Raw genomic sequence first — 17,500 nt, forward strand, 5'->3', positions numbered from 1 at the left:
TGTGTGTGTGTGTGAGCAAGAGAGAGAGCTGTGTGTGAGTGTGAGAAAAAGCTGTGTGTGTGTGTGTGAGAGAGTTGTGTGTGTGTGTGTGTGTGTGTGTGAGTGAGAGCTGTGTGTGTGTGTGAGTGTGCGAGTGTGTGTGTGAGCAAGAGAGAGAGCTGTGTGTGTGTGAGAGAGAGAGAGCTGTGTGTGTGTGTGTGTGTGTATGTATGTATGTGTGTGTGTGAGAGAGAGAGAGAGAGAGAGCTGTGTGTGTGTGTGTGTGTGTGTGAGTGAGAGCTGTGTGTGTGTATGTGTGTATGTATGTGTGTGAGAGAGAGAGAGAGAGAGAGAGAGAGCTGTGTGTGTGTGTATGTATGTGTGAGAGAAAGAGCTGTGTGTATGTATGTGTGAGAGAGAGACCTCTGTGTGTGTGTGTGTGTGTGTGTGTGTTTGTGTGTGAGAGAGACCTGTGTGTGTGTGTGTGTGTGTGTGTGTGTGTGTGTGTGTGTGTGTGAGAGAGAGAGAGAGAGAGAGAGAGAGAGAGAGAGAGAGAGAGAGAGAGAGAGAGAGAGAGAGAGAGAGAGAGAGAGAGATAGAGAGATAGAGAGATAGAGAGATAGAGAGATAGAGATAGAGCTGTGTGTGTGTGTGTGTGTGTGTAAGAGAGAGACCTCTGTGTGTGTTTTGTATGCTAAATCACGCCGCTGCTATGTTCAGCTCTGTACATCTGTGCCCCATCCCTGCTAACCACCATCAATCTCTATCTATCTACAGGAGCTGGTGGCTGTGTTCTGAGCTCTGTGATGGAAAAGCATGGTAAGTCCTCCTCTCCTGCTCTGCTCCTGTTTGTTTGGTTGGTCCTCTCCTGTGTCCCCACAGGTGAGCAGCCTTCCTTTAGCACAGGTGTGCAGCCTTCCTTTAGCACAGGAGTGCAGCCTTCCTTTAGCACAGGTGTGCAGCCTTCCTTTAGCACAGGTGTGCAGCCTTCCTTTAGCACAGGTGTGCAGCCTTCCTTTAGCACAGGTGTGCAGCCTTCCTTTAGCACAGGTGCTCTAAACATGTTCACCCATCTCTCCCCCCGTGCTGAGCGAGGTCCAGATCCCATAGGCCTGTGTGCTGGGTGAACGGGTCCGGGAATGTTCTGGAATCTGTTGTGAAGCGTGTGTGTGTGCTGGGAGAGCAGGCCTCTGTGTGTGTGTGTGTGAGAGTGTGTGTGTGTGTGTGTGTGTCTGTCTGCGTGTGCTGAGAGTGTGTGTGCTGAGAGAGCAGGCCTCTGTGTGTGTGTGTGTGTGTGTGTGTGTGTGTGTGGTCACCTGAAGGTCATTGGTGCTTTGGGCTCTGTGGCGTAGTGGCTTTATCAGATCGGGACTGGCAGCGAGAGCTGTTTTCCCTCCTAAAAACGCTGACTGAGCAGAGACAGAATTCCCAGCGTGCACCTGGATGGCGTGAGCGAGACGCACGGACAGCAGCAGGGCTGGAAGAAGGTTACGCTGACATTAGCATGTTCAGTTCTGGTTCCTGTGTGGCTGAGTGGCTGTAGTCTGATCCCTGTGTCAGTGAGTGGCTGTAGTCTGGCCCTGTGTGGGTGTGTGGTTGTAGTCTGGCCCTGTGTGGGTGTGTGGTTGTAGTCTGGCCCTGTGTGGGTGTGTGGCTGTAGTCTGGCCCTGTGTGGGTGTGTGGCTGTAGTCTGGCCCTGTGTGGCTGAGTGGCTGTAGTCTGGCCCTGTGTGGGTGTGTGGCTGTAGTCTGGCCCTGTGTGGGTGAGTGGCTGTAGTCTGGCCCAGTGGGTGAGTGGCTGTAGTCTGGCCCAGTGGGTGAGTGGCTGTAGTCTGGCCCTGTGTGGGTGTGTGGCTGTAGTCTGGCCCTGTGTGGGTGTGTGGCTGTAGTCTGGCCCTGTGTGGGTGAGTGGTTGTATTCTGGCCCTGTGTGGTTGTAGTCTGGCCCTGTGTGGCTGTAGTCTGGCCCTGTGTGGGTGTGTGGTTGTAGTCTGGCCCTGTGTGGTTGTAGTCTGGCCCTGTGTGGGTGTGTGGTTGTAGTCTGGCCCTGTGTGGGTGTGTGGTTGTAGTCTGGCCCTGTGTGGGTGTGTGGCTGTAGTCTGGCCCTGTGTGGGTGTGTGGCTGTAGTCTGGCCCTGTGTGGGTGTGTGGTTGTAGTCTGGCCCAGTGTGGGTGTGTGGTTGTAGTCTGGCCCTGTGTGGCTGAGTGGCTGTAGTCTGGCCCTGTGTGGGTGTGTGGTTGTATTCAGGTTCCTGTGTGGCTGTAGTCTGGCCCTGTGTGGGTGTGTGGTTGTAGTCTGGCCCAGTGTGGGTGTGTGGTTGTAGTCTGGCCCTGTGTGGCTGAGTGGCTGTAGTCTGGCCCTGTGTGGGTGTGTGGTTGTATTCAGGTTCCTGTGTGGTTGTAGTCTGGCCCTGTGTGGCTGAGTGGCTGTAGTCTGGCCCTGTGTGGGTGTGTGGCTGTAGTCTGGCCCTGTGTGGCTGAGTGGCTGTAGTCTGGCCCTGTGTGGCTGAGTGGCTGTATTCTGGTTCCAGTGGGACTCTGAAAGCGTGCCACACAGCTATTTCCAGCGTCCTGTCCCCCCCGGTTTTACCTGGCGCGGCTCACCCTGCGTAGCCGCACTGCATCATGGGAGTGCTGTATTTGGGACAGAGTTACAGAGGACTTGCTGTGCAGCATCAGTGTGCTGCACGATGCGATGCAGCGATGGGCACACGGTGTAGTGGGAGACGCCATCTTTCCCATGAGATGAGATGTTAAACCGAGGTCCTGACCCGCTTTGGCCATTGAAGATCTTGTGACGTTTTCAAAGAGTAGGGGGTTCCCTGATGTCCTGGCCAAATTCCCAACTCTGGCTCTTTCAATTTGCCACCTAATCATCCCCTGATTCAATTGGCTGAGGATTGTTCTCTCCCTCTCCACCTGAGTTGGTGTACTGAGCATTCTGGCACAAAATGGCTGCCGTTGCATCACCCAGTGGTGGTTGTGCCGAGTTTCCCCCTCATCTCTGTAAAGCACTTTGAGTGTGAGGAAAGAGCTAGCCTATATAACTGCAACTGCCTATGGACTCTAATGCAGGCATTTTGTAGTCGTGCTTGTGCTGCAATACCCATCTCTTGCTCTCTTGCTCATCTCTCTCTCTCCCTCTGTCAGTTTTTCCATCTCTGTGTGCTATTTTGGGAGCACAAATGCACTCAGTCACACATGTAGTATAAAAGCACATCACACCCAGGACTGGAACAAAAGATGATGGCTGTGTCCTGCCATACAGTGGTGTGCCTTTGTGAGTGTGAGTGTGTGTGTATGTGCGTGCGCATCTGTGTCTGTGTCCTGTTCTCATGACTGATAGTGAGCTCTGTGTATGACTGATAGTGAGCTCTGTATATGACTGATAGTGAGCTCTGTATATGACTGATAGTGAGCTCTGTATATGACTGATAGTGAGCTCTGTATATGACTGATAGTGAGCTCTGTATATGACTGATAGTGAGCTCTGTGTATGACTGATAGTGAGCTCTGTGTATGACTGATAGTGAGCTCTGTGTATGACTGATAGTGAGCTCTGTGTATGACTGATAGTGAGCTCTGTGTATGACTGATAGTGAGCTCTGTATATGACTGATAGTGAGCTCTGTATATGACTGATAGTGAGCTCTGTATATGACTGATAGTGAGCTCTGTATCTGTATCTGAGGTTTCTGTATAAATTGCTTGCTCTGCAGTGGCATCTCTGGCATTCCCAAACTCAGTTAAGTAATTATTACAAACCGCAACACGCAAATGTATGAACAAAGCCCTTAACTAGCCAAACACTTCTTACCTAGCCAAACTAAAACATCCGGATGCACAGAAAGTAAATCACAGAAAGACAACAATTAAGGTTCACAGGGAGGTAGGGAGGGACAGGGAGAGGTGCTGCTTGAAGAGGTGCGTCTTCAGTTTGCGCCTGAAGGTGGGGACAGTTCTGACCTCAACGGGGAGTTCGTTCCACCACCGTGGAGCCAGAACAGACAGTAGCCGTGAGCGTGAAGTGGAAGTCCGGAGAGGAGGAGGTGCCAAGCGGCCTGTGGAGGCTGAACGAAGAGGTCTGGCAGGGGTGTAGGGTCTGATGATTTTTTGGAGATAAGCCAAAGACCCCTTAACTGCTTGGAAGGCTAGCACCAATGTTTTGAGTTTAGGGTTTAGGTTACCTGTAAGGCTGGTGCGCTCTGGTTGGTTGTTTCTAATGCAGCCCTGTGAGTAATGGTGCTGTCCTGGGCAGGAACTAGCCTCAGTGCCCCCTCCCTCCCCCTCTCAGCCTCCCGCCCCACCCCCCTCTTCTCTCTCACATACCCCCCTCTCTCCCTCTTATCAGAGAACCCCTGGTTGGCCCCATACCTCACATTCCTGCAGGTTAGAGGTCTGTGGTGTAATGCCACCTGTCTCCTCTAGAGGGTAGTGCCGCAGTAGCTCGGCTCTGAGCTCATTCTGTCGTGTTGTGTGTGTGTCTGTGTGTGAGATAAACAATGTGTTTGAGCAAACTCATTGCACCCTGTGTGATGTTGCTGTGGGCAGTGTTACTTTGTGTGCGGACTTGTGTGTCTGTGGGCGGCCTGTAGCGTAGTGGTTAAGGTAAATGACTGGGACACGCAAGGTCGGTAGTTCTAATCCCGGGGGTAGCCACAATAAGATCCGCACAGCCGTTGGGCCCTTGAGCAAGGCCCTTAACCCTGCATTGCTCCATGGGAGGATTGTCTCCTGCTTAGTCTAATCAACTGTACATTGCTCTGCATAATGGCAATAATGTAATGTAATGTGGGATACACTGCATAAAACCAAAAAATAACTGTCTAAACAAGTTGTCTTGTATTTAAACTTAAAATCTTATTGCTGTTACTTTTTTTCTAAATGAAATGAAAAAAATGGACAATGAGGTGAGAAAGTTTGACTTATTTCACTTGTCAAACTGTAACTTAAAACTAGCTAATATTTTCTACTTGGCAGAAAGAAATAAGATCTTAAGTCTTGTTGCAATGCTTGTTCAGACGGCCATGTCAGTGTCGCTGTGCTTATGTGTAGTGTTCTGGGCAGCCCTGCACATCTCAGCCCCCTGGGCCCGGTGGGGAGGGGCTGTGTATAATGCTCACATTCTTCATCAGGAATGCTCCTCCCTCCCTCTACCTGGCCCAGGTGTGGAGCGGGACGTGTTTCCTGCCAAACCCACCTCACTGTCCTTAATCTGTGCACACTGTACACACACACACACACACACTCAAATTCACTCACCCTGCATACACACACACACACACACACACACTCTCACTCACACACACTCTCACTCACACACACTCGCACGCGCTCAGTACCTGCGGTTAAACAGCAGGAGTGTGACAGCATGCTTCCTGTGCTCTGAGGACACAGTGCAGTCATGCGGTTACATCACCCAGGAAGATGCTCTGTGTGTGTGTGTGTGTGTGTGTGACAGGAGATACCCCTGTGATGTCACTTCCTGTTTCCTAGGGGCTGCCGGCTCCGTGCTGCAGCTCAGGTTCCTGTCCTCAGGTTACAGTTCCGCTCAAGCCCCGCCCCCTTGCGGAGCGCTCCCCCAGTCTCAGGGGAATGGGCGGGGCTTAGCTGAGGTGCCAAGAGGCCTGAGACCACCCCCCATACACACACACACTCACATATACACACACACACAAACATGACCTTTGCCCCTGAAATATCTGCTCTCTGGAATGACTGGCATCCGCCTGTGTATGACGGCGCTGCTTTATTTATGAAGGAGGGAGAGAGAGAGGAAGGAGGGAGAGAGAGGAAGGGGGGAGAGAGAGGGAGGAAGGGAGGAGCAGAGAGGAAAACAGTAGAGGGAGGGAGAGGGAGAGAGCCAAGCAAGAGTGAAGTAGTGTTAAGTTACCGGCGGACAGGACAGCAGTAGCAGTAGCAAGCAGGGGTGCAGGTTTATTCGGCTGGTCTCCTGGCCCCCCCAGCCCCACCCAGCCCAGGTGCCCCAGAGGGGGGCAGAGGGGCAGCAGGCCCCGGGGCACGGGGGCACGAGCATGGGGCAGGCCGTCCGCCTGGAGTCTCCTGCCCCTCAGCCTGCCCTGCACCACGGTGAGTTCTCAGGGTGCGTGTGTGTGTGCGTCTGACTGCATGAGTGTGTGTGTGACTGCATGCATGTGTGTGTGTATATATATATATATTATATGAGTGTGTATTTATGAGTGTGTGTGCGTGTGTGGAGGTCGTATCTGGCAGGTGGGGAATGTGTTGCTTCTGGAATGTGGAGATTGCGAAATCAGTGATGTTGCCGTTTTCTCTCTGGAGGAGCTACACCAGTGCGCCTGTGTGAGTGTGCGAGTGTGGGTCTATGTTTGTCTGGGTGTGTGTGAGCTGCTGTATGTTTGTTGGTGTGTGTGTGTGCGCGAGTGTGGGTCTATGTTTGTCTGGGTGTGTGTGAGCTGCTGTATGTTTGTTGGTGTGTGTGTGTGCGCGAGTGTGGGTCTATGTTTGTCTCGGTGTGTGTGAGCTGCTGGGTGTGTATATTTGTGAATGTTCCTCTGTTGTGTGTGTGTACGTCTGTATTTGTGTGTGCGTATCTGTGTGTGTGCATGTCTGTGCTCATGTCTGTGTTTTGTGTGTGTATGAGTGTGTTTGCACACAACAGAAAGATTACCCTCCGTGGTGAACAGGGGCTGAAAGTGGTGTGGGATTGAGGCATTTTTAGGAGATTAGTGGGAATAGGATTTAGAATGTCTGCTTCACAGTCGCAGCTTTGAGAGCCTTTCCTGCATGTTCCCCCAGAACTGCGGCATGCTGGGTAAACAGATGTGCCAGGATGAGGTCAAAGGGCACATGTGGGGCAGGGCACCGTGGCTGTTTGTCAGACAGTTTTCCATCAGACCAGCGTAAACAAGCTGTTCACAGTGTGTGACTCCTGTGACTCCTGGGTACTGACTCTGGTTGTGAGGCAAACAGGTGCACTGACTGGTTGTGATGGTAATGGCTCTACTGACTCTGGTTGTGATGGTAATGAGTGTACTGACTCTGGTTGTGATGGTAATGTGCAATGACTCTGGTTGTGAGGCAAACAGGTGCACTGACTCTGGCTGTGATGGTAATGGCTCTACTGACTCTGGTTGTGATGGTAATGAGTGTACTGACTCTGGTTGTGATGGTAATGAGTGTACTGACTCTGGCTGTGATGGTAATGAGTGTACTGACTCTGGTTGTGATGGTAATGGCTGTACTGACTCTGGTTGTGATGGTAAGAGGTGTACTGACTCTGGTTGTGATGGTAATGAGTGTACTGACTCTGGCTGTGATGGTAATGAGTGTACTGACTCTGGCTGTGATGGTAATGGCTCTACTGACTCTGGTTGTGATGGTAATGAGTGTACTGACTCTGGTTGTGATGGTAATGAGTGTACTGACTCTGGTTGTGATGGTAATGAGTGTACTGACTCTGGTTGTGATGGTAATGGCTCTACTGACTCTGGTTGTGATGGTAATGGCTCTACTGACTCTGGTTGTGATGGTAATGGCTGTACTGACTCTGGTTGTGATGGTAAGAGGTGTACTGACTCTGGTTGTGATGGTAATGGGTGTACTGACTCTGGTTGTGATGGTAATGGGTGTACTGACTCTGGTTGTGATGGTAATGGGTGTACTGACTCTGGTTGTGATGGTAATGGGTGTACTGACTCTGGTTGTGATGGTAATGAGTGTACTGACTCTGGTTGTGATGGTAATGGGTGTACTGACTCTGGTTGTGATGGTAAGAGGTGTACTGACTCTGGTTGTGATGGTAATGGCTGTACTGACTGTATGAGGTGGTGGTTCTCACGCTGGAGTGTTTTCATCTTCCTTACGCTGCCTGTTTTCACCTCTGCACCTGAAGCGGCACCAGGTAACTGTCGGCCACATTTCATTTCAGGTGCTTAATTACCTGTGAGAGGCTGAACTGACTGCTTCATCTGTGTGTGGGTTTGTACATCTGCGTGTGTGTTTGTGCATCTGTGTGTGGGGCAGTATGACTGTGTGTGTGGGGCAGTATGACTGTGTGTGTGGGGGCAGTATGATTGTGTGTGTGGGGGCAGTATGATTGTGTGTGGGGGCAGTATGACTGTGTGTGGGGGCAGTATGACTGTGGGGAGCAGTATTACTGTGTGGGGGCAGTATGACTGTGTGTGGGGCAGTATGACTGTGTGTGGGGGCAGTATGACTGTGGGGAGCAGTATTACTGTGTGGGGGCAATATGACTGTGTGTGTGGGGCAGTATGACTGTGTGTGTGGGGGCAGTATGACTGTGTGTGTGGGGCAGTATGACTGTGTGTGTGGGGGCAGTATGACTGTGTGTGTGGGGCAGTATGACTGTGTGTGGGGGCAGTATGACTGTGTGTGTGGGGGCAGTATGACTGTGTGTGGGGGCAGTATGACTGTGTGGGATTTTTATATTTCACTTTTTATGGACAAGCGATAAAAACATCAAAATATGACTGAAATGGGAAGGAAATGTACCGTATAAGCTGGAGGAAGCTGATTGTGTTCGTGTTCCACACAATAATAATGCCCCCCCCCCACACACACACACACATGCACGCAGGCATATACTCTCTCTCTCTCTCTCACACACACACATTATGTTCTGTTGTGTGATGTGAACTGCATTACACACGGCAGAGCTCTTTCTGCTGTGTGCGTAAGTGAGTTAGTCACCGAAGCGGCAGCATTAGCACAGCTGCTTCAGCAGGAGAGACCCGGCCGAACGGGGAGATGAGCTGCCTGTTACTGCCTGAGACCAGGGAGATGAGCTGCCTGTTACTGCCTGAGACCAGGGAGATGAGCTGCCTGTTACTGCCTGAGACCAGGGAGATGAGCTGCCTGTTACTGCCTGAGACCAGGGAGATGAGCTGCCTGTTACTGCCTGAGACCAGGGAGATGAGCTGCCTGTTACTGCCTGAGACCAGGGAGATGAGCTGCCTGTTACTGCCTGAGACCAGGGAGATGAGCTGCCTGTTACTGCCTGAGACCAGGGAGATGAGCTGCCTGTTACTGCCTGAGACCAGGGAGATGAGCTGCCTGTTACTGCCTGAGACCAGGGAGATGAGCTGCCTGTTACTGCCTGAGACCAGGGAGATGAGCTGCCTGTTACTGCCTGAGACCAGGGAGATGAGCTGCCTGTTACTGCCTGAGACCAGGGAGATGAGCTGCCTGTTACTGCCTGAGACCAGGGAGATGAGCTGCCTGTTACTGCCTGAGACCAGGGAGATGAGCTGCCTGTTACTGCCTGAGACCAGGGAGATGAGCTTTGAGGGCATGGAGTGTCCTTTCTGGAAACCAGGGGCCCAGTCCTGCTTACTGCTGTGTGTGTGTGTGTGTGTGTGTGTGTGTGTGTGTGTGTGTGTGCGCGCGCGCGCCCCACACTGTGACCCTGTTGATCTCATGCCACAGGTTCTCTCAACATCTCACATGGCCAGCTCTGCTGTGGTCAGACCTGAACCAGTGTGTGTGTGTGTAAACCAGCGTGGTTCTGTTTCACAACCCTGTGGTTGTGTGTAAACCACCACGGTCCTGTTTTGTAACCCTACAGTTGGATGTGTGTGTGTGTGTGTGTGTGTGTGTGTGTGTGTGTGTGTGTGTGTGTGTGTGTGTGTAAATCAGTGCGGTCCTGCTTCATAACCCTGTGGCGGGGTGTTTCTAAGCGCTACGTCTACTTTCAGCCTTGTGGCTGGGTGTTTCTGAAAATGGCAGCTTTTTTGTTTTTTTTTAAATTGAGGTTGTGTTTCTGAATGCTGTGGTCTGCTGCTTCCAAGAGCTCACAGGAGCGTTTATCTTTCATCTCCTCCTCCTCTTCTCTCTCTCTCTCTCTCTCTCTCTCAAATGAAGCTTGGTTTTTATGACGAATGAGCGTTGCCAAGGCAGAAAATAACAATAAACCCAACTGAACTACAAATGAAACCCTGTACAGATATACATGGAGTTGCACACTCATCTGAATGACCTCTTCTCTCTCCCTCTCCCATAACTCCCTCCTTCTCTTCCTCTCTCTCATAACTCCCTCTCTTTCTCCATCTCTCTCTCACTTACCTCTCACATGCTAAAAGGCCTGAATTTCTCTTCATGGGAATCAGCCGCAGTCATTTCTGGATTTACTGATCTGATTATGAATGGGGGCAGGGCTGTGGGAGCTGGTGTGATTGGGCTCTGAACCTGAACATGAGACTTCAGTGCTAACAAGGGTTAGCCATCCTCACAGAAGCTTCTGGAACTCTCTTCTCCCCTCTGCCTCCTGTGTGTGAGTTCAGCGCTTTGGACACAAGTCGCATCTATTCCGCCAAAAAAAGAATTAGCAATACAATGAGCATTAAAGGCTTTCCCTCCTCTTATCTACCAGTCACCAACTTCGCTGAGTCCTGAGGATCAAGCGTTATTTCATTTAACCTTCCCTCTTAGTACAATCCCACAAGCCCTTGTGTTTCTTCTCTGGTTGTGTTCACGGCGAGCACATACGGGGGGGTGTCATTGTGCCATTATCTCTGGATGTGTGACTCACTGCCAGATCTTCATGGGCAAAAGGTGACTTTAACCTTTGGAAAAGCGAAGAAGCCTCACTTCCACCAATCAAACGCAAAGCCGGCCGGATTCAGGTGCTGGAGACAGGCTCTCTGTGTGGATGCTGGTGGGTGCTTGGGCACTTGTAGGGGGGGCTTTGGGACACTGTGTTCAGGTTTAGAGAGATACTGGAAACTGTGTCAAACCGAGACCCTGCTGTACTGAATGTTCTGTTTCAGAACACTGTATGACTGTTCTCAAATGCTTGCAGTGTAGCGCACCTGCTTTAAGTCAGTTTCACCATGGCAGCTTTAAAAAAAAAAAAAAAAAGACCTGTCAAAGAAGGTGACTTAAAGGTGATATAAAGGTAGTGATTTCAACTGTATGTCCTGTGCTACGAATAGATACACTACATGAACAGATATTTGTACAGAATAAAATGTGCATACTCGTGCACTATACTTGAGTAGCACTCCTGCACGTGTGTGTGTGTCCGTGTGTGTAGTGATCCTGTGTGTATGTGTGTGTAATGAACCTGTACATACATATATAGGAGTGCTGTGTTATGCAGCAGAACTGACTCAATGTAATGTATGTGAGTGTGTGATGAACCTGTACGTGTGTGTGTGTGATGAACCTGTACATACGTATATAGGAGTGCTCTGTTATGCAGCAGAACTGACTCAACGTAATGTAAAGTGTGTGTGTGTGAGTGAGTGAGTGTGTGATGAACCTGTACGTGTGTGTGTGTGTGTGTGTGTGTGTGTGTAGGCTTGCTCTGTTACGCAGCAGAATTGCTGGTGTTGGCTGTGAATGCTGATGTCACTGTGGGGGTCCAGGCTGTTGTACTGGAGCGGCGGACATGTTTGATGTTTTAAGGGGTGGAGCTAGTAAAGGGGGGGAGGGGGGTGAGTCACAGGGAGGGGGGGGGGGGGGGGTATCTTCCTGCCCCCCTCCCCTCAGTGTGAGCGCAGGGTGTGGTGCAGTGTTTCCTCTACATTAGCTGTGACCTGCCTGTCCCAGCCCCCACCTCAGCATCTGAGAGAGGGAGGGAGAGAGGGAGAGGGAGAGGGAGAGAGAGAGAGAGAGAGAGGGAGAGAGAATGAGAAGGAGACGGACAGAGAGCAAGAGAGGGGGAGGGAGGGAGAGAGGGAGAATGAGAGGGAGAGAGAGAGACGGACAGAGAGCAAGAGAGGGGGAGGGAGGGAGAGAGGGAGAATGAGAATGAGAGAGAGAGAGACGGGCTGGCTAGCCTCACTCCTCCTGTACAGGCTGTGTGGATGTCTGCAGAGGAGCTGCTGTTCTGCTGATGTAGTGGTGGCTGTGGATTCTGATCTCCCGGTGTGGGTTTGGATTCTGCCTGCTGGGTTCTGTCTGTGGGCTCTGGAGCTGGAGCTGGGGGCTGAGATAGTGTCCTGACATGCGTGGGATCGAGACTGGCCCATTCGGACTGACTCGTGATCCAGTCTGGGGACGGGGGAAGTGCTGCTAGTGCTCTCTCTCTCTCTCTCTCTCTCTCTCTCTCTCCCCCCCCCCCCCCCTCTCTCCCTCTCTCTCTCCTCCCTCTCTCTGTGCTTGTACTGGGCAGTAGTATTGCAGTGAGGTATCTCTGTGGTAGAGCAGGCAGCTGTAACAGAGCCACTGTTCTGTGGCCACGCCCTGAGCTGAGCTGGCCTCAGCATGGCCACCTGTCTCCACCTGCATCTGCACCTGCGCCACTGCTACACCTGGAGCCCAGGTACAGCCAGGCCCCACTGCTCTCACCTCTGTGTACGGATGGCTGTGATTGGTCCTCTCTCTCTATGGATGGCTGAGATTGGCCCTGTCTCTGTGTACGGATGGCTGTGATTGGTCCTCTCTTTGTGTACGAATGGGATGGTGGGATGCTCTGGCGGGTGTGGTTTTCTCTGTGTGTTGTGCATCTCTGTAGGTTGTGTTGTGCGTCTCTAGGTTGTGTTGTGCGTCTGTAGGTTGTGTTGTGCATCTCTGTAGGTTGTGTTGTGCGTCTGTAGGTTGTGTTGTGCATCTCTGTAGGTTGTGTTGTGCGTCTTTGTAGGTTGTGTTGTGCATCTCTAGGTTGTGTTGTGCGTATCTGTAGGTTGTGTTGTGCGTCTGTAGGTTGTGTTGTGCCTCTCTGTAGGTTGTGTTGTGCGTCTCTGTAGGTTGTGTTGTGCGTATCTGTAGGTTGTGTTGTGCGTATCTGTAGGTTGTGTTGTGCGTCTCTGTAGGTTGTGTTGTGCGTCTCTGTAGGTTGTGTTGCGCGTCTCTGTAGGTTGTGTTGCGCGTCTCTGTAGGTTGTGTTGCGCGTCTCTGTAGGTTGTGTTGTGCGTCTCTGTAGGTTGTGTTGTGCGTCTGTTGGTTGTGTTGTGCGTCTGTAGGTTGTGTAGTGCGTCTGTTGGTTGTGTTGTGCGTCTCTGTTGGTTGTGTTGTGCGTCTCTGTTGGTTGTGTTGTGCGTCTCTGTTGGTTGTGTTGTGCGTCTGTAGGTTGTGTTGTGCATCTGTAGGTTGTGTTGTGCGTCTGTTGGTTGTGTTGTGCGTATCTGTAGGTTGTGTTGTGCGTCTCTGTAGGTTGTGTTGTGCGTCTCTGTAGGTTGTGTTGTGCGTCTGTAGGTTGTGTTGTGCGTCTGTAGGTTGTGTTGTGCGTCTGTAGGTTGTGTTGTGCCTCTCTGTAGGTTGTGTTGTGCGTCTGTAGGTTGTGTTGTGCGTCTCTGTTGGTTGTGTTGTGCGTCTCTGTAGGTTGTGTTGTGCGTCTCTGTAGGTTGTGTTGAGCGGAGGTGGTGGGGCTGAAGGGCAGCTGATGCCCTTGGGCTGTGTGTGTGTGTGTGTGTGTGTGTGTGTGTGTGGGGGGACCCAGGTGGAGCACACAGGTGTTACCCTTGTTCTAATGAGCACAGTCTCTCCTGTTATGGCCGCTGGGCCCTCTTCTGCTGCGTTGGCCTGGCCCGTCGCCGTGGGAACCTGTTACTCAGGATATCCTGTGTGGGTGGGGGGGGTCAGAGGGTCGGAGAGTCTGCCCCCCCCTCCCCGATTGGTCCTGGTAAATATTTTGTATGGTGGAACAAAGGCTTTTCCCTGTGCAGTGAAAGGCTGATTGAGTGGTGGGGGGGAGGGGGGTTAGCCCCAGTGTGTTCGTTCAGGACAGCATCAGTCTGACCTTTGACCCTCTGCACACCTGCAGGTGAATAATCTGCCTGAAGGATTGTGTTGGGCATGAGACTGGTCCCTGAGGGTAGCGGTGTGTAACACACTCTCCAGCGCGTTACTCACTGACACACTCTTTCCTGTCCTACGGGTCATGAGCACGCATGTGTGGCACAGTGTAGCTGATAAACTCTTTTTCTCCAACAAACAGCAGCACAAGCTGATCGACTCTTCTCTAATGAACAGTAGCACGACCAATTGATTCCTCTCTAATGAACAGTAGCACAACCAATCGACTCCTCTCTAACGAACAGCAGTATGGGCTGATGGACTCTTTGCTGAACAGCAGTATGGGCTGATGGACTCTTTGCTGAACAGCAGTACGGGCTGATGGACTCTTTGCTGAACAGCAGTACGGGCTGATCGGCTCTCCTCCTCGCTGAGAGTGGAGGAGAATGCTGATGTGTCTGCAGGGGGATGTTTATGTCCGCAGTTCCGGCTGAAGGTGCCCTCAGCACAAGAGCGGCGATGTCATTAGCGTCTGATCTGATTGGACGGAGATCTCAGACAAAATCTAACTAGCCTGAGCATGCGGGGGCGGAGCTTGTCATGCTGTGGGATGGCACATTCCTTTAGTGAGGGAGGGGAGGTTTAGCCCTGATAAGAAGTTTCTGAGTGTGCGGGAGAGAGCCAGTGTGTGCCTCCCTCCCCCCGGTAGAATAACAGCCTCTAATGAAGCCGGCTTTGAGATTGTACTGCAGGACCTGGGCTCGGCTACACACTCGCATGGGCCTGACTCGTACCCGTGCGATGGGATAGGTACTGACTCGTACCCGTGCGATGGGATAGGTACTGACTCGTACCCGTGTGATGGGATAGGTACTGACTCGTACCCGTGTGATGGGATAGGTACTGACTCGTACCCGTGCGATGGGATAGGTACTGACTCGTACCCGTGCGATGGGATAGGTACTGACTCGTACCCGTGCGATGGGATAGGTACTGACTCGTACCCGTGCGATGGGATAGGTACTGACTCGTACCCGTGCGATGGGATAGGTACTGACTCGTACCCGTGTGATGGGATAGGTACTGACTCGTACCCGTGTGATGGGATAGGTACTGACTCGTACCCGTGTGATGGGATAGGTACTGACTCGTACCTGTGTGATGGGATAGGTACTGACTCGTACCTGTGTGATGGGATAGGTACTGACTCGTACCCGTGTGATGGGATAGGTACTGACTCGTACCCGTGTGATGGGATAGGTACTGACTCGTACCCGTGTGATGGGATAGGTACTGACTCGTACCCGTGCGATGGGATAGGTACTGACTCGTACCCGTGTGATGGGATAGGTCATGAGAGCGTGCTGTTTAGGGCTGGTGCATTCCAGTGAACCGCAGAGGTGGAACACACGCCTGCCTGCCAGGGTCTGACACATGTGCACACGCGTGTGCTGCTTATGGAGCGTTGGCCGGTCCCCTGGTCACTGGTCTCCGGGCGTTGCTATGGCAGCAGCCCGCTGGTCTAAGGCAGAGGGCGTGTGAGCAGTCAGAGCTCGTCTCCCTGTGTGTAAACGAGACGGGCTCCGTTTTCTAAGCACTTCCTGCTCTTCTTGAGAGACGCGACTCACTAATGCCACTGTGGTTGGTTCCAGTATAGGTGCTTCAGCCACCCTTCAATGGTAGCAATAATTCTTTCCCACAATAAAATGTGTTCTCAATCTGTTTTTCTTCTGTGTGCCCATGTGCCCATTTTCTTATTCTGTTATTGGGACAATGCAGCAAAACTTTGCAGATGAATCAGGGACAGTTTACCGCCCTCTCTCTCACAGGCTTACTGGAGGAGCCACACTCGGTTTCCCCACTCTGGCTCCAACATGGCGGCGCCCAAAAACCTCAGTTCTGCAGGTTCATGAGCCCATGGATCGTCAGTGGGTGACGTAACAGACACTTGGTCCGTTGTGGTGTAAACCCTCATCTCTCTCTCCCTCCCTCCCTCCCAGATGATGAGGTGGACCACCAGCACAGCACTACGGGGACCGAGGGGAGTAACTCTGGGGACACGACCCCGCCCACCAAGCGCAAGGGCAAGTTCTCCAGCCTGGGCAAGATCTTCAAGCCCTGGAAATGGCGGAAAAAGAAAAGCAGCGAGAAGTTTAAGGAAACTTCAGAAGGTGGGCCTTCCTGTTCATGTTCCTCAGTGTTCCTTTCAGTTCCTTAGTGTTTCTTTCAGGGCCTGTCTGTTCTTGAGTGTTCCTGTCTGTTCCTGAGTGTTCCTGAGTGTTCATGTCTATTCCTGAGTGTTCATGTCTATTCCTGAATGTTCCAGTTTATTCTTGAATGTTCCCTGAGTGTTCCTTTCAGTTCCTGGCTGTTCCTGTGCGCGTCTCTGTGTTTGTGTTAATGTGGTAAATCTTGTGGAGCTGTTTTCCTTTGCTTTCCCCCATTTCCTTGGTCAGACGTGTAGCTTGAGGAATTCCTGAGTGCCTATTGTTGTTGCAGGTCCTAGAAAAATATCCTGCTGACCTCAGCTGGGGTTATTTCCCCACCCTGTTGCAAACCTCCAGCTGCAAGACAATCACATCCTTTCGCTTTGAGGATTTTAATCTCTGATAAAGGCACTGGTGCACTGGGCTTTTCAGGGCTGTGTGTGATTGGCTGGTTGCGGTTTCTCTGCTCGTATGATTGGCTGGTAGCAGATGCTCTTCACCTGTGATTGGCTGGTTGCAGACGGTTTTATCATAAACTCCTCTTCCTGCAGTTCTGGAAAGAAAGATCTCGATGAGGCGGCCTCGGCAGGAGCTGATCGAGAAGGGCGTGCTGAAGGAGATACCGGACAATGGTGAGAGCAACACACATGACCAATGTCATCCAGATAGCACTGATCTCACTCAGACATGACCAATGTCATCCAGATAGCACTGATCTCACTCAGACATGACCAATGTCATCCAGATAGCACTGATCTCACTCAGACATGACCAATGTCATCCAGATAGCACTGATCTCACTCTGACATGACCTCATGACCTGACATGACAGAATCTCATCAGACAGGTGTAGAAACAGTCTATCCCATTCGCCCTGATCCTGGCTCTGCTGCAGCTCCCAAACTCTGCTCGGTGCGATGCGGCTTTTATCTGTGCACGTTTGAGTTTGTGTGAAAGTGGAACGAATCTTGCCTGCAGCAGAAAGCGGTGTGAGTGGTGCGTTTTCCGGCCGGATTAGGGACGCAGCGGGGTGTTGCTTCTCCGTGTCCGCGGTGTGAAGACTTCAGAGGGTCTGTGCACTCAGCCTGCGGGCCTGTGGATAGTGTGGTGCTTTGAGAGCGGACCTCGGCGTGATGGGCAGGTCTGGGTTTCACCGCTGTGTGACATCCTGTGTGGAGCATCTGTCTGCACTGGCGCCTCCCTGTGGAGGAGTGATGCACTGCACTGTCTCCACCAGGGCTGGAAACAGCTTCCCAATGTGGTCAGGACTGCAGAACCATCTGCCATTTTCTGATACAGGCTGAACGCCACCTCTACAGAGCTAATCTGTAAACCTGTATGCTTCTTCTGCATAGCACTGTTGTAATGTTCGGTTATTTGCATTACTGTCACCTTCCTGTCAGCTTTGACCAGTCTGGCCCTTCTCCTCTGACCGCTCATTGACGAGGTGTATTTGCCCGCAGAACTGCTGTTCACTGGATGTTTTTGGCACCATTCTCTGCAAACACTAGGGACTGAAAGTCCCAGGAGATCAGCAGTTTCTGAGATACTCAAACCACCCTGCCTGGCACCAACAATCATTCCACCTTCAAAGTCACTTAGATCACATTTCCTCCCCATTCTGACATTTGGTCTGA

General features: G+C 51.7%; 1 protein-coding gene across 3 annotated transcripts in view; it reads left to right on the forward strand.

Moving 5' to 3' along the window:
- Positions 1 to 17,500, forward strand: part of phactr4b (phosphatase and actin regulator 4b) — a 33,806-nt gene that overhangs the window by 1,896 nt on the left and 14,410 nt on the right. Inside the window, exons 2-4 of one of the 3 annotated variants that reach the window (XM_061217732.1) lie at positions 757 to 798; positions 15,657 to 15,827; positions 16,415 to 16,495. In XM_061217732.1, the coding sequence (XP_061073716.1) occupies positions 786 to 798; positions 15,657 to 15,827; positions 16,415 to 16,495 (265 nt within the window). In that variant the 5' untranslated portion in view covers positions 757 to 785. Of the gene's footprint in view, positions 1 to 756; positions 799 to 5,965; positions 6,067 to 11,703; positions 12,245 to 15,656; positions 15,828 to 16,414; positions 16,496 to 17,500 lie in introns of those variants that run through there. The other 2 variants (XM_061217725.1, XM_061217720.1) reach the window with 2 other exon arrangements.

This window comes from Conger conger, chromosome 1 (assembly GCF_963514075.1).
Source record: "Conger conger chromosome 1, fConCon1.1, whole genome shotgun sequence".
Classification (NCBI taxonomy): Eukaryota; Metazoa; Chordata; class Actinopteri; order Anguilliformes; family Congridae; genus Conger; species Conger conger.